The sequence below is a fragment of the Triturus cristatus genome, chromosome 1_2 (assembly GCF_964204655.1).
Source record: "Triturus cristatus chromosome 1_2, aTriCri1.1, whole genome shotgun sequence".
NCBI classification, from domain to species: Eukaryota; Metazoa; Chordata; class Amphibia; order Caudata; family Salamandridae; genus Triturus; species Triturus cristatus.
Window position 1 is genome coordinate 1,086,097,839 of NC_140580.1, and position 16,586 is coordinate 1,086,114,424.

The following is a 16,586-nucleotide window of genomic DNA, read 5'->3' on the forward strand; positions in this document are numbered from 1 at the left end:
ACACTTTGTGAACAGTGCTCAGTTGCATACAGGCTCTCAACCTGTCAATACCCGGTTTTGATTACAGTAGGAGAGGACAAACTCCTACAGAACTGATGCACCGCTGTCTCTTCAAATTGATAACTATTGACTAATTCACTACAACATAGGAGTGCTCTCCCCACACAATCGCTGTTTCACCAGACCCATTAGTCTGTAAGCACCATTTTCTTTAATATATTTCTCCTACTGCTTTCCTGCAACATTCAGCGCGCCATGCGTGCTTTCACTTTCCGAGCAATCGGGACAATGGCAGCCGCTTCTTTCAACAGGTCTCGCATTTACAAGAGTTTGAGCTATTGGCATTGTAAATGACAATGCCTTTTATTTATGTGTTAATTAGCAAAACAGATAAATAAAATGCATTGCCATTTACAATACCAATAGCTTAAACCCTCACAAATTCGAGACCTATTGCATTTTAAACGCATGTTATTAGTGCCATTCTAGCGACCATCATTATAGGCACTTTTCTTCATTGTTATATCTGATTGAAGAGCCTGATTGAAGAGCTTGTCGAGAGTCCCGCTTCGTTATACATACATGCAAAAAATAGAGTTAATTTAATCGTATTTTATTTATTTTATGAGTTGCATTGGAAAAGCTCTGACAGATATCAGGTTACACCACCTAGTGATTTTTTTTACGTGTAGCACATAATTAGCTTTGCAACGTTTGCGAAAATTATTTGTAAACAGGTCAAACCTGGTGAAAGTTGAATGCACTGCTTGCAAGGGTACTGGAGTGGAGTTACTTCCGGGTAATTTCACTGTCTGTGATGCCATTGGTTCAAAAGTCATGTGGTGGCGCTTCCTGTAATGTGATCATTGATGCTTATTTAATGCTCTCTCATGACAATGTATTCTCTGAAATTTTAGATTTCTGAGAACCTAGCTAGGCAGGTGCAGAACATAGCGGGTTATCTTTTATGACATTCTTGGTAACATCCACCATGTTTTTTTTGTGGCGAGAAATGAATTCCCCACTGAACTGCTTTGGCGCGACAGATAGTTCATTAAGGCAATCAACAACCTACAGTTGAAGTATTTTTTTTTAATGGTCCTAAAATTGAATGGTTCTGCTCCTTCATATACTTCAGTTGACTTGACGCGCATCAGAACGTAATTTCAGAAACACCTTTTATTTTGTTTACGTTGCAGCCGCCGGTGTTCCCGTGTGCATTTCCTGCGCACTCCTCTCACCCGGCTCTCCTCCCCGCCTGCCTCTGGGCTCGGTTCAAGTTGACAGTTGCCCCGGGAGTTTCTCTACAGAGCACAGGCCGCGCCTGCGCACTTTAGGCCCACTCTCTCCCCTCCCCTCCCACCCCACCGCCAACGGACTGGCAGCAGCCACCAGCTACAACAGGAGCAGGAGGAGGCGGCAGGGACGCACACACAGGCCGTCGAAACCGGGGGCTCTGCACAAGACAGAACGCCCGGAGAGACCGGCGGCCGACAGGCCGCTCCCGCATCCCCGGCCTCGCGCCGGCGCCATGCCACGCTGACAAGCCGCTGGCCCGGGACCAGCCGCGGCCGGGGGCAGCCATTCATTCACGGGGACCCGCAACTGATTCTGGCGTTTGGTGGATTGCATTTTGCTGACTATATTTTTCTTTTGTTTATTTTTTTTTAATTTTTCATCGTACTGGTGTTATTTTTCCGACCTGGGATCGCGTTGCGCTTCGTGGCTTGGTGTCATGTAGGCCCCGGCGGCGGAGAGAAGGAAGACACCGGGGAAGAGAAGCACATCGACACCCTCCTCCCTAGCCCCGCGAGTGGAAGACGCCCCAAAGCTGACCTTGTGTATTTATTTATGTTTTGAATCCCCATCTGTCTCCCTGCTGCAGGAGGAGCCTTGAAAGGTGGGTTTGCCGGAGTCTCCCTCCCGTCTTGTATTGATGGTTTGCCTCTCGTGGTTATTGATCCCAGGCCTGTGGGAAGGGATGTTCTTTAAGCAACGTCATAGATGGAATTGGGTTATAATGAATGACAAAGCCCTTCTTTTGGGGTTTCTTGTGGATCCCGTAAGGAAGTGGGGCTGTACTGAATCAGTAGAGCCAGTAATACATGTAATTTAGGAGCATTATACGTAGGATAACGACTGCCAAGGCAAGTAGTGACTTTACACTGGTGTCTTTACTGGTCCTGGTTAACAGCCAAAGGCGACATCACACTCAATTAGGGTCGACATTGGCCATAAAAACTTAAGTGGTAAAAGGGAACTAGTACCTCAATTAGTGGTGGTATTCTTTCTCTAAGGATCAGAAGGTATAGGCAATTTAAGTAGAGGCAGTAATTGAGCTCGCCGTAGGTGCCACAATAACTGCTTTATGGTAGTACATTGGCTGAGATAAGTAAGGTCAATCTACTAGGGTGATTGTAAGATCCCAGTGACCAGGACACCATGATTCCAGCCTCTAATATTTTCTGATAGACGAATGTATTCCGGCAGTTGACTTCTTAGTTACCTCGACAGAATTAATTGGCTGGAAATATTATAGTTTGTAAAAGTAAAAAAAGGGATTTGCAAACAAGGTGCCCCAGAAAAAAGAGCTATTGGCGCATATTTCTATTGAAGGTATACTTAAGTGGTGGGGGTAAAAGGCCTTTAATTGGGTCTACAAATGTGTAATAACAATTGGCAAGAATGCCTAAGTTGGTGGGGAAAATAAAGACTTACATTGGTCGTATTTATCAGTTCATCAAAGGATCTTGATATAGTTTAGTTCCTGGGGAGGTTTGACTTGAGGACTAGCTGTGCTGGCTCTTAATTCTGAGATCTAATCATCCATGCACATATGTCTGGTCTCCAAAAGCTGAGCTATAGTTAACTTAGCCATAAAACGTCAACGTATAAATCTTACCTGATGCAGAAGTATTTGAAAGGCCATCCCCTTTTCTACTCCGTTGTGCAACTTAATGGACTGAAAAATAACCATGTTACGTTTCTTTCTACAAATGTGGCCCTATACGCCATCAGTTCCTCATTTTATTGCTTTTAACTCACAATAATTAGGTAAGATAACAGAGGCTAGTAGATAGCCTATCGAAATGTAGTTTGTGTGCCAGGATGTTTTACATTAGGATTAAAAACAGAACCACCCACAAGAGCCCTTAGGACATGGGCCGAATGTACCGTACGCCTGCTCAGATAGTGTAATGCATGACTGGGTCAGCTATAAGGTGTCAGAGTATGCTCAGGATGTGGCTGATTCACATCTAATGCATGAATAGTATGCATGAACCGATAATTTCTCCTTCTCGGGAGTGGAAGAGTGTACTGTATGGCTTGTCCAGGTTGGTGTTGCCAACGCACCTTCATAGACCAACAATTTGAATGACCAGTTCATGTGTATGGTGTTCATCTTGATCATCACTAAACTGCCTATAACCCATAAGAGATAAACAGTGCGAGTTGCCTGTTCACATCTATGCTGCTCAGCCCTTTGCATGCATGAGCAATATTTATGACCAGTCCTGGCCTGTACTGCCAAGACCGTTTAGGACATTTACAGTATGTTTGCGCCATGTATTTATGTCTCTTCCGCGTCTGTATGGCCAGGACCTGAAGTGCTTTAGTAGTATGTATGAGCATTTTACGTCAGTACTGGTCAGGCCCAGAAGTACACCAGTAGTAGATAGGACCATTCCGCCTCAGTACTGCCCAGGCCCTGGTGCGCATCAGCAGTATGTTTGACCATTCCACGTCAGTACTACCCAGGCCCTAAAGTGCATGAGTGGTATGTTGAACCATTCCTCGTCAGTACTGCCCAGACCCAGTGGTGCATGTAAGGCCAGTTCATGGCAGTACTAGCCAGAGGTGCATGAGCACTATGTATCACCATTCCACGTCAGTATTCCCAAACTCCAGTGCTCCAGGAGCTTTACGTATCATCGTTTCATGTCAGTAATGTCCCGATGTACATGCATGAGCATCACCAGGCCACAGCTACTGTCCGGAGCCAGAAGGGCATGAGCAGCATGTATCACCAGTCTATGATGTGAGTATTGTCCAGACCTAGTGGTCAATGAGCTTGACCTATGATCATGCCATTAGTGCTCGGGCCCTAACTTGTATGACCGATATGTACGACCGACCGTTCCATGTCTAAATTGACCAGACGATGTATGTAGCCCATGAACAGTATGTGTGACTAGTACACGTCAGACCTTGTACTGCGCGCCGAGTATGTGTCCAGTCCTTGTCCGTACTGCCCAGACATTGTGCTATGTGAACACCATGTATGATCAGTCCAGGTCGCCCATAGATACGCTGTAGAACATTAGCAGAATGTCTGGTGGCTTGCCATGCGCCTGAGACCTTGTAGGGCTTCGCGGTATGAATGACGGGTTCAGATTTGCCATGTGCCCCCAGCCTCCTAGCAGAAGCTGTGACCTGCCCCGGTCCCTGCTACATTGGTAGAAAAAGTGCCCCGTTTGCCCGTGGTACCCTGCCTGAGGTGACCCTTCTAGGTTGAACGACTTGCCAGTTGCTATAGGTAACACATGGACTGTCCTCATCCACAGTGGGCGCTGCGTTCTCTGTTCACTTCCGGTAGCCTCGTGTCTTATTTCATTAGCTCAGTGCCCAAGGATGGGCGGCACCCGAGGCAGGGTGGCATTGTTTGCAAGCCAAAGAGTTCTTGTAAATGTGTCCAGCCTCCCTCCTTCGTACAGGACAGGGCTCCCCTGTAGAGGTGTACGCTGACTTGCTTTCTCCTTACATTAAAATGTTATGTATAATGAGTTTGCCATGCACCGAACAGCAAATTGTAATTTTCAGACGTCTTCCCCGCCCCTTTATGGAGGCATCCCCCCAGTTCCGGTTCTTTGCTATTCTTAATGCACAGCCCTTGGGGAAACCCCTGGCGGCATTTCGTAGGTGTTTACAGCCCCAGCCCCACCCTTCCCTTGCTAACTGTGATGCCTTTATTATGGGAGAAGTAGCATAGAGATACTAATCTGTAATAATCACCTTTTTTTATTATGGGCGGTTTTTTTTTATAGTTATTTCTTGAACCGCGATTTCAAAAAACGAATGAAGCCCAGTGTTTGACGCTGCAAAGCATCAATGTGCGCACAAAGCTGCCGCGGTCTGGCCGTAAAGCGGCAGATTTATGACCCTTGAGCATCCACAGTGGGCGGTGCTGCCAAGCAGCCCTTTCTCTGACAGTCTGAGGATGTTTTTGGAGTGCTGCGCGCTCCTGATCTCATTTCACACGATGCTGAACACACACGGGTAGCAGATCTTACAGCCATGATTCCCTTCCTTGAAAGGGATTAAAGGCGAGGCAGGTGCGCTGTCGGTTTTAATAGCTGACACGTTTTTTAATCTCCCTCTTTATGCGGTGGGCTGCGTTTTAACTTCAAATGTAGGCCACAGTGTTCAGATATCGACGTGTAACCCCTGCCCGGCCTTTGCGGAGTATGGTGATGTAGAACAAAGTATGTCAAGCAAGGCCTTTTGTTGGAGCTCAAGTGGCGTCCTGGGTGTAGCGGTGTTTCACGACTGTGCATCCGAGCTGATTTATTAATTGCTTTTCTTTTAGATGGTGGACGTGGACTTGTGTGCTTCTGGCGAAAGCACGAGAAGAAACATGGATTCTCTGGCAGAATGCGCCGTGGAGATTGCCCCCCTGGAGTTGTATGATTCTTTCAGGGCCAAAATTGCAGCAAATTTGCAGTGGATCTGCGCTAAAGCCTATGGACTTGGTAAGGACTCACCGGAAAACAGTCTTTGTTCTCGAGCACTTTCTTCTTTCTGGTTGCAGAGGCATTGGTCGTTCTTCGCTCCGGGCATCTTGCATGTTTGAGAGCAACATTTTAATAGATCATTGCCTGATGTCCCTTGGGAAGGGCATGAAAGTCTAACCACTGGTTATGTAATGCTTTGTAATTAACCCCTGCTTCGAAATGTTTGCTATGCGATTTAGCACACTGAAGGCATAACACAACACTTGAATAATTAACCTACAAGAATACTTGCTCAGACTTCGGTTATTGCTACATGTGAATTACAGTCCACAAAATACCTTCTCTGCATGGGAAGCTCACGCCCTTATTGCAAGTAGTAAATTCTAATCTGCGAAGTTACTGTATGAGCAGCAGTATATGTGGGATCATTGCATGAACAGGAGAGCCCTCATTTCGATATTGCAGGATGTCAGTAAAAAAAAAGTTAATACATGAGCAGCAAATGTCAAGTTTTGCTATGGCTGATTTAAAATCCGTGAAGCCACTGATTGAGTATTATAGGCAACTTTCATTCTGGCTTTCCAAATTACTGATTAGGCAGTATTGATCTCAGTTATTAATAAGGGTTGATTATTCCCTAAGCAATTATTGCATGAACAGCATTTTTATTTGTTGGTAAAGGTGGGTTATAACCCATGGAATGAACGTCCAGCAGTTTCCTTGAGCATTTTTAATGGAACATTATAACTTAAAAAATAACTGATGTCAGGCAAAGCTTTTCATTATTTGTCTAAATGAGTTATATGTAACCTACAGATTGCTAAAAGACAAACGGAGGCCTTAGTTATGGTAAAGGTGGGCTATAACTTGCAAAATTATTGCATGGCCAGAATAGGGCTTCATTATTGATGACGGTTGAGTATAACCAACTTATTGTCATGGGGCAACCTAAGAAAATACTTTATTATCACTGGTGGGCTTCATTAGTGCGACATGTGTGTTACAGCCTCCTAAATGACCACATTAGCTGCAGATGATTTCTCACATACAATTGTTTGGCCTCTGCAACAATGGCTGCAGTTCTTACAGTTGAATTAAATCCTGCACCATTAATTACATTGGTCCTCAAGCCTTAGTTATTGCTTCACATGATTTAGAAGCTGCTAAACTACACTGCGATACCAAAGGGGATGATGGACGGAGTCTTTGAGCAAATCAAACACCCCCCCCGTCAACTGATCTGGGTTTAATCCATCATCATTCTTTAGCTCACTCCACCACACGAGTTCAGACATGGCCATATGCATATCAGTCTGACCCTGTGCCTCATGGGAACAGTCCAGCCCGAACTGCCAAGCCATGTTTTCCCTGGACCGGAAACGAGCATCCTGGGGTTGGTTTCGGTTTCATAACCCTCATCAGCCAGGCTATCTTGAATCCAGTGGCAAAGTGAGCAAGGGACTCGCGTCTGGCAATACCCTGCCAACTTAGAGCGAACAAAGCGATACCAATGGGGATGCCCCTATGGTATCGCTAAACTACACTGAGCTGTAGTTGATCTACGAAATTACTTGCGGAGGCCAAATTTATTGCTTCATGTGAGTTCCAGTTTATTAAATTACTACATGACTGGTAGTGGCCTTGGGCTTTGCTACTGGTCAGTTATACTCAAAGACTTTCCTCTGTTGCATGTCAAAATTAGGCCATCACTACTGCTATACGTTAAATGTTAACTAGGAAATTACTTTAGTGCATGAGCAACAGAGGTCTTAGTTATTTCTACATGTGAAATATGCATTATTTTGCTGCATGTAGTCCCTACATGTTTGATAGATATGAAATATTTTGTTTTAAATCATCTTAGAGCAGGGGAGTGCTTAGTTATTGCTATTTGTAAATGATAACATACAAAATGTAATTCCTGCCTGAGCAGCTGCGGCCCCTGTTGTTGCTTCACCAGCCGTTTTTTATTGCTAGATTGACCACGCCATTGACAAGCTGTTCGTTTGTGCTGTTGTCACACGAGCTGCAGAGTCGCCATATCCTAGTGATTAATTTATTCTAATTTAATATTTTCCACAGATAAAAATAAAGATGTGTTTACTTCTGACATCTTGAGCAAACCAGCAGGATGCACGATGCTTGGCATATTGGCACTTGAAGTTTTTGTGAGATGCAGTTGAGGGTTGGCATTCTGTTCTTTAAAGATTCTCACATACCCTTGGATTGGATTGTATTTCCAGTTAGCAGTCATTAAGAAGGGATTTGTGTGAATGGATCTGAGTGAGGTTTTGTATTTTGAATAAATGCAACCTGTTGGTTTGGCTAAGGACGGCGGAATGCAGCTTTAGACTAGTCGTTTGACCAGTATAGCGACCACAATGCCATCAGTTTGTTTTTCAGTTGTTGGTGCACCAGAGAGAGATAAAACTGAGTTTTCAGGGAAATTTGTAAAAGATGGAAAATGTCTTACTGAAATAAGTGCATTTTCGAATGAATATAAATGTAATTGATCGACTCGACAGCTGATTTGAATTTGTTTTTGTATCATTGATAAATTTTAACTTTTGTTTTACGAGATTTTTTCATTGTGTTTTTATTGGATCACTTTACAAACATTTAAAAAAAAACACACACTTTATTGTTCTTTTATTTACCAAAACAGATTACATGGTTGTTTAAAGAAATGTATGCATTAGGGGGAGATGCCAAAGATGTATTTTGTTTATTGCTTCAGTAAGCTTGGAATCTGGGTTTGTAGGCCTGATCCTGAGATTAATTGTCAGATTGAAGCAGTTTATGGTAATTTGAACAAAGGAGTAGAGACTATGCACAGCAGCTTCGAAGATAATAGAGTGGGCCTATTCAACTTTAGAAAAGTAAGCACGTTCCTGATAGGAAAATGTCACTCGTGTTGCACTCAGTCTCAGAGATAAAAATCTCTTTTGGTGAATTAAACCAAAGGAATCGTGGTATTCAAACGTAAATTCGGTTTATTAAACCCATTTCTTCAATGTGATTTCACAAAGTTGTATTCATTCATAATTGATAAATCATTAATCCAACTGCCCAATGCATTTCGGGCTTATTGAGCCCTTCTTCAGGTGCGGCGCTCTGAAAGGATAAGTTCAGGAGTCAGTCTTGGTATGCATTGTCAAATTTAAATTAAATAGAGTGAAAAAGCTTAGTTGGGAGAACGCGATGCTCGAGGGACCTCAGAGTGAAGTTACTAGCAATTATGCCAATAGTATCTAAAAAGAGCGTGAGTAGTGCTTGCGCGGTGAATCACCGTTAATCGTGAGTAAAGTGATCGTGTACATAAGACGAATACCCAAATGTCAAATGGTTCTGGGGATCACAGAATTAATCTCCTTGCTGGTTTAGCAAAAGGACTCGTTTATGGATCGTAAAGTGAAAAAGCGTCACCACGTGTGTCAGATTTTAACAGTAGCGTCGATTCAAGTTTATGAAAGCGTGTCAAAAACGGGAAAAGTGTGGTAAGTACATGCGGGGTAGAAAATGAAACAGACGGGGTAAAGAGTAAAACAGACTGTGCACCCTAAAATTATTCACAGATAGCGTGGATTAGACTTACGGTTAGTGATGGCGGTTAGCAGATCTTCATGGGGACGGAAGAACCGTTCCCGTGTGCTCCGAGGAGTGTGGATGATCGTAATCATGTGATGTGACAACACGTGACTAAGTAGAAACGCGAGTAGAGTTGGGAACTACAAGGAGGAAAGACTCGTAGTTCGGGGGTGATTGCGGATCCGCAGGGCTATTGGTGCGAGGTATATGTGGATAAGATGCGTGGCGGCCCAAATTAGTCCGGGATTACAAGATAAAAGAACGATAGTTCCGATAAGAGAAATTAGTGAGAGGTAATGTGCGGTTAAAGAGAATCTAAGAAAGTTGTCAAGATGATAACTAAACAAATATCAAGATGCATGTAGTATCAATAGACTGTAAATCCAACAATAATCAATTGTCATATGCGAAACATGCGTTTTTTCAAAATAGAGAAGAAAAATGTTACAAAGTTAATAAACGGTTTCAGCATAAGAATTCAATGTGATACAAGGTTCTAGAATGTCCAAAACAACATAAGGATTCAATGTGGCACAAGGTTTTAGGATATCCAAAACAGGGTAATGGTTCGATTCTCCAACTTGTGTGTGGGATGAAGGCCTTAGTTACAAAAAACAGCCAAGGTCATAGCGTTCGTTAAGACCTTTCGGATGTGTGGAATTGAGCTTGTGAATCCAGAATATTTCCCTTTGTAATAAATATTTACTGTTGTCTCGTTCCTTGAGATAAGGGATCTGTTCAAGAATAAGGAATCGCAGTTGACAAATGTTGTGTTGATGAAAATGAGTTGCAATCGGGGATTTAGCCTGCTGTGTGCGTATGTTACTTTTATGTTCGTTGATCCTTATACAAATCTTTCTCTCAGTCTTGCCCCCATAGACCAGGCCGCATGGGCATTTCAGCATGTAGATAAGGTTCTGGCTGTTACATGTGGCTGTAACTTTAAGTTTAATCGGTTTGCCTTGTGAAGGATGTTGAATGGTGGTACCCTTGATAATAGAATTACAGTTACCACAGTTAAGGCAGGGTAAAGTACCCTTGAAAGTGCTTGTGGTGGATTCATCAGCTTTGGATAAGATTTGTTTGAAATTGCGTGATCTTTGATACGCGAATCTTGGGGGTATTTCAAAGATGTTGTTGAAATCCGCTTCCGCGCTTAACATTGGCCAGTATCTCAATATGGTTTTTTTTATATTGAAACTTTGTGTAGAGAATTTGGATACAAATGTCATTCTCTGGTCTGATATTGTTGATAGTTTCGGTGAAAGTAGCATTTGTCGTGTAGATTTGTCTGACTTCAGAATGGCGTTATCAAGAATTTTTGTAGGATACTTGCGTTGCTCAAACTTAGAGATACAGGTGAGCTTGCTGGATTCAAAAAGATCATTGGTGCTTGAAATTCTTTTTAGTCTCAATAATTGGGAGTAAGGCAGATGTTCCTTAAGTGATGGTTGGTGGAAGCTGTGAAAATGCAGGAGATTATTTCGATCAGTGGGTTTTGTATATACCTGACTGGTGATGTGTCCTTGATTGATGGTGATGTAGGTATCCAGAAATGTTATGGATTCTTTGTTTATGCAGTGAGTGAATTGAATGCGTTGGTCTACTGTGTTCAGGGATTCAATTAAAGATTCAAGGAGGTTAGTTGGCCCATTCCATAAGATGAAAATGTCGTCGATGTACCTTTTGTAAAGGGTAAGGTGTCTTGTCCAATTTTGTTGAGATAAGGTGTTGTCCAATTCAAAACGATGCATGTAGAGGTTCGCGTATGTCGGATGGGCACAATTGCCCATGGAAGTACCTGAACATTGGATGTAAAAAGTTCCTGCCCATTCAAAGTAGCTATGGTAAAGAGTAAAGTACAAGAGTTCCATTAGAAATACTTTGCGATTCTCTGGTTTATCTGTGGTCATTAAGAATGACTCAATTGCCTCAATCCCTTTGTCATGCGGTATGGAAGTGTAAAGTGATTTTACATCGATGGTGCATAGAGTGGTATCTATGGTTATCAGATCACGAGTAGACTCTAGAATATTGAGGAAATCAGTAGTGTCCTTGATGTAGGTAGTCATAGACTGAACGGAGGCTTGCAGATGTTTATCTAAATATTTCCCAACGGGTTCATGTAATGAGTTAACTGTGGACACGATGGGTCTGAATAGTGGTTTTGTGGCGTTTTTATGCACTTTAGGGAGCATGTAGATGTAAGGTGTTGATGGGTTGTTTTTGATCAAGTATTTTTTATCTTCATCATTGATGGCTCCCTGTTCTAAAGCCGTGTTCACAATAGCTTTCAACACGTTAAGAAATTCATTGGTGGGATCCGTTGGTATAGGCATGTATGTCTGTGAGTCTTTAACATGATCGTTGACATTTTAATTGTAAAAGATAGTATCCATAATTACTAGTGCTCCTCCTTTGTCAGCTTGACGTATGGTAATTTCTTGTTTGTTGGCTAGTTCTTTTAAAGCATATTGTTTTTGGTTATGTTACCGTGGATTTTTTTGTTGTGATAATCAATTTTCTTGAGATCTTTGTTGACAATGGTTTCGAAAGCATCAAGTACTTTGTGACTCATGGGTGCTGTGAAGGTACTGTTATTGCGGAGTCCCATTAGGGTGTTGTTCCGTGGCATGTCTGGGATGTTTAAAATGTTACGAAAGTAATGCTGCAGTCTCAGCGAGCGCATAAATTAGAAAAGACTGATTTCAGTCTCAAGTTGATTCGAATGATAAGTGGGAACAAAACCTTGTGCCACATTGAATCCTTATGTTGTTTTGGACATTCTAGAACCTTGTATCACATTGAATTCTTATGCTGAAACCGTTTATTAACTTTGTAACATTTTTCTTCTCTATTTTGAAAAAACGCATGTTTCGCATATGACAATTGATTATTGTTGGATTTACAGTCTGTTGATACTACATGCATCTTGATATTTGTTTAGTTATCATCTTGATAACTTTCTTAGATTCTCTTTAACCGCACATTACCTCTCACTAATTTCTCTTATCGGAACTATCGTTCTTTTATCTTGTAATCCCGGACTAATTTGCGCCACCATGCATCTTATCCACATATACCTCACACCAATAGCCCTGCGGATCCGCAATCACCCCCGAACTACGAGTCTTTCCTCCTTGTAGTTCCCAACTCTACTCGCGTTTCTACTTAGTCACGTGTTGTCACATCACATGATTACGATCATCCACACTCCTCGGAGCACACGGGAACGGTTCTTCCGGCCCCATGAAGATCTGCTAACCACCATCACTAACCGTAAATCTAATCCACGCTATCTGTGAATAATTTTAGGGTGCACAGTCTGTTTTACTCTTTACCCAGTCTGTTTCATTTTCTACCCCGCATGTACTTACCACACATTTCCCGTTTTTGACACGCTTTTATAAACTTGAATCGACGCTACTGTTAAAATCTGACACACGTGGTGACGCTTTTTCACTTTACGATCCATAAGCGAGTCCTTTTGCTAAACCAGCAAGGAGATTAATTCTGTGATCCCCAGAACCATTTGACATTTGGGTATTCGTCTTATGTACACTACCACTTTACTCACGATTAACGGTGATTCACCGCGCAAGCACTACTCGCGCTCTTTTTAGATACTATTGGCATAATTGCTAGTAACTTCACTCTCAGGTCCCTCGAGCATCGCGTTCTCCCAACTAAGCTTTTTCACTCTATTTAATTTAAATTTGACAATGCATACCAAGACTGACTCCTGAACTTATCCTTTCAGAGCGCCACCCCTGAAGAAGGGCTCAATAAGCCCGAAATGCATTGGGCAGTTGGATTAATGATTTATCAATTATGAATGAATACAACTTTGTGAAATCACATTGAAGAAATGGGTTTAATAAACCGAATTTACGTTTGAATACCACGATTCCTTTGGTTTAATTCACCAAAAGAGATTTTTATCTCTGAGACTGAGTGCAACACGAGTGACATTTTCCTATCAGGATCGTGCTTACTTTTCATACATTTGAACTCCCCACTCAGGGGGATTTATTCGTCTTGCACCGATTGTTTGCCTACATTGTCAACCTGAAAAAAACTGAGTGCGCATCTTCTGTTTGAGCTTTTCACCTATTCAACTTTAGGACATGTGTGCTCCAGTACATAGCTTTGGGTATGCCGTTGGTAGTTTGAAGTGAAAAAGGAACGTCTGTAACTTAGAGTAGCCGGATAATTGTGGGTGGTGAGGGGTCGCAGTAAACTGGAATCGTGAATGGAAGTATGGAGCGGTAACTGTTCTTGAAAATGTCAGCTTGTAGGTTTAATATTTAGAATGCAAGGACACTAAATTAGACAGCTGCCTATTTTCAAAGAAGTTTACGTGGAACCAAAACATAAAGGGTACAATTTCGATTTACTTTAACTAGCCTCTTTGCTGATAATGTGGTGATCATGATGCGTAAATTGGAGACTACCATCCCGGATGTAATACTTTAATTGGAAGTGTTTTCCAAGCTGTCTGTTTTTTAAACTATCCAAAACTAATAGGATGCTCTCCACTTATCTGAGAATTAACTGGTTGTCTTATGTTTAAAAGTCACTTATAGAACTAGCAAAGAAAGGAAGTAAAACATCTAGAGTTGCTTAAATTGCATGAACATGGAGAGCTTTCTTCTCCATTCTGGATCTCGTACTCGGGCTATAGTAGGCCGGTATTTTAAGGTGTTGGTGGATATTATTTTACAATGACGAAGAGAGGTTTTGAGAGCTTTGGATCCTCGGCAAGATGTTCAAGGAGAAAACGAATAGAAGGATTAGCAGATACAGTACTGTTTGATTATTGAAGCCTCAATGCTTCAAATTTCCATCTAATGGAAGATGGACAGTGAGTGTAGACTCTGTATAGTGAAGTATGTGAATTAATGGGAAAATGAATATTGAGAAACCACTTTGGAGGAAACCAAATTGCGAAAAATCAATTTTAAGGAAAGACCATTTTAGGGAAAGAAACACAACATTAAAGGATTAATAGTAAAGGAAAGATAATAAACATCCAAACACAATTGGGTGAAGATTAGGAGTAATGAGGGTTTTTTGGGTTTAGTGATGGGTGATGTTATGGGGTGATGAATGGTTTTTAGGGTTCAAAATGGTGGTGTTTAGGGTGGTGAGGGATTTTTAGGGCTCAGTGTGTAGTAAGGGTGTTGAGCTTTTTTAGGTTTTGTAGATGGGTGGAGTTTAGGGCTGGTGAGTATTTTTAAGGTTCAGTGATGGGTAGCGTTTTGAAGTGATAAAGGGTTTTTAGTATTCGGCAATGGGTGCAGTTTAGGGTAGTGTGGTGTTTTAAGGGTTCAGGGATAGATGGAGTTTACAGGAAAGGTTTTTAGGGTTCAGCAATGGAGTGTAGAGGTGGTGAGTTTTAGGTGTCATGAATGGGTGTTTATTTTGAGGTGGTGAGGGTCTTTTTAATAGTTTAGGAGTGAGTAGAGTTTAGGGGTGGTGTGGAATTTTAAGGGTTCAGGGATGGATAGAGTTTAGGCATAGGAAAGGGTAGGTGGAGTTTAGAGTTGGTGAGGGTTTTTTACATTAATAGATGGGTACACTTTATGAGTAAAAAGGGCTTTCTGGGATGGGTGGAGTTTAGGGGTCATATTGGTGGAGGTTAGGTGTGGTGAGATGTTTTTGGGGATTAGGAATGGGTGGAGTTTATGGTTTGAAAGGGCTTTGAGGGTTGAAGGATCGGTGGACTTTAGGTGTTAGGTAATGGGTATAGTTTACGTGCGGGGACATTTTTAGGAGACAGACGGATTGCCAACTTGAAGCCTTGCTATATCTGCAAAGACCTAATCTTTTTGGATTTCCTTTTCCAGCTGAAGAGCATCCGCAAATGGTATGCATTTTGTAGGCGCTTGAGTACAGTAGGTTGCAGTGTCCTCATGATTGAGGTATTCCGCCGAGTACAAAGCAGTGTAAAAGTGCTCATACTCCTGTGCTATATGAGCAGCATGATGCACACGTAGGCATTGCGGTCCCTGAATCTCAGCTATTCTCTGTTTGTGTGTCTGGGCCCTCAACCAGTGAGCGAGGAGTTGCCCTGCTTTATTACCCCTCTGCATAATATTTCTGTTTGGTTTGAAGGAGAGTGTTTTCTGCATTTTCCATTTCGAGGGCTTTGATTAGCTTTCTAGCCGGCATGAGCGGTCTCCTCACTCTGTGGGAGCCTGATTGTTTGTTGGCTTCCTCTAATACCATCACCTGGTTTTCCAGGCCGGTGCTCTTGTCCGTTCTATCCTTATTAAGTCTGGCTAAGATGGCTATGAAGGTGCCTATCTGGACCGCCTTTAGAGTATCCCCGAGTGAGGGGTTGAAGGTGTCATTTGTGCTGAGGAAGTGTGAAGGGCTTCCCTGATTTCCTTTAATGTCGACTCGTAGGTCAGGAATTTGGGGTTGAAGCACCATGGGTGGGGAGGTGAGCGCGGGCCAGAGATGTTCAGGGTAATTGATATTGGAGAGTGGTCGGACAGAGCAGCTGTGCTTATTTCTACATGAGCGGTGGCTGTTGTGAAGTGGGGAGATGTCAGGAAATAGTTTATCCTTGCATAGGTTTGGTGGGCCCAGTCGTTCATGGTAGAGTTGCCTACTCACCACATGTCTACCAGCCCCATTTCCCACAGCCAATGGTGGTCTGTCGAAGTGTATGCCCTTACTTGTCCCATTCTGTGTGTTTACTGGTCGAGGAGTGTTTCTGGGACCAGGTTAAAGTCGCCCCCGTCAGTGTGTTTGCTTCACAGATAGTCAGCACCTGTCTGTCCTATGTCATTTAGGATGATGTCCTCCTGGTCATCATAAGGGACATGAATGTTGGCAAATGTAAAAGTGTGTCAGTTCACCGGAAGTCTGCAAGAGGAGTCTGCCCAGCAGCCCTGCCTGTGTCTGGAGGACTTGACCCTGGAAGTGGGTTGCAAGTAAGATCGCCACTCCTACCTTTTTCTCTGGTCTGGAGGAGAAGTATTAGCGGTCAGACCAGCAGGATCGCTTGTGTTTCCAATCTCCTTGAGGAGGTTTGTTTCTCGTATAAGGCAGATTTCACAGTTCGAGTCTCAAAGCATAGAGAAGAGAGAGTCCATGGACATTCAGGCTTAGAATTTTAACTGTGTACCACCATAGGGGGGTGTGCCTGTGGTGAAGAGCGAGGGTCGGCTGCCAACGACTCCCCATTGACCGACAAGACAGCCTGTCACTGTGTAAAGAAGGTCGCCAAGCAGGTGGGTTGCCGATCAAGGGATG

The 16,586-nt window shown here is 42.8% G+C and overlaps 1 protein-coding gene across 1 annotated transcript in view; it reads left to right on the forward strand.

The window, feature by feature from the left end:
• Positions 1-1,266: 1,266 nt before the first annotated feature.
• CAMSAP1 (calmodulin regulated spectrin associated protein 1) overlaps positions 1,267-16,586 on the forward strand; it is a 484,517-nt gene continuing 469,197 nt past the window's right edge. Inside the window, exons 1-2 of the mRNA XM_085613485.1 lie at positions 1,267-1,900; positions 5,588-5,750. Of these exons, the coding sequence (XP_085469611.1) occupies positions 5,588-5,750 (163 nt within the window). The 5' untranslated portion in view covers positions 1,267-1,900. The remainder of the gene's footprint in view (positions 1,901-5,587; positions 5,751-16,586) is intronic.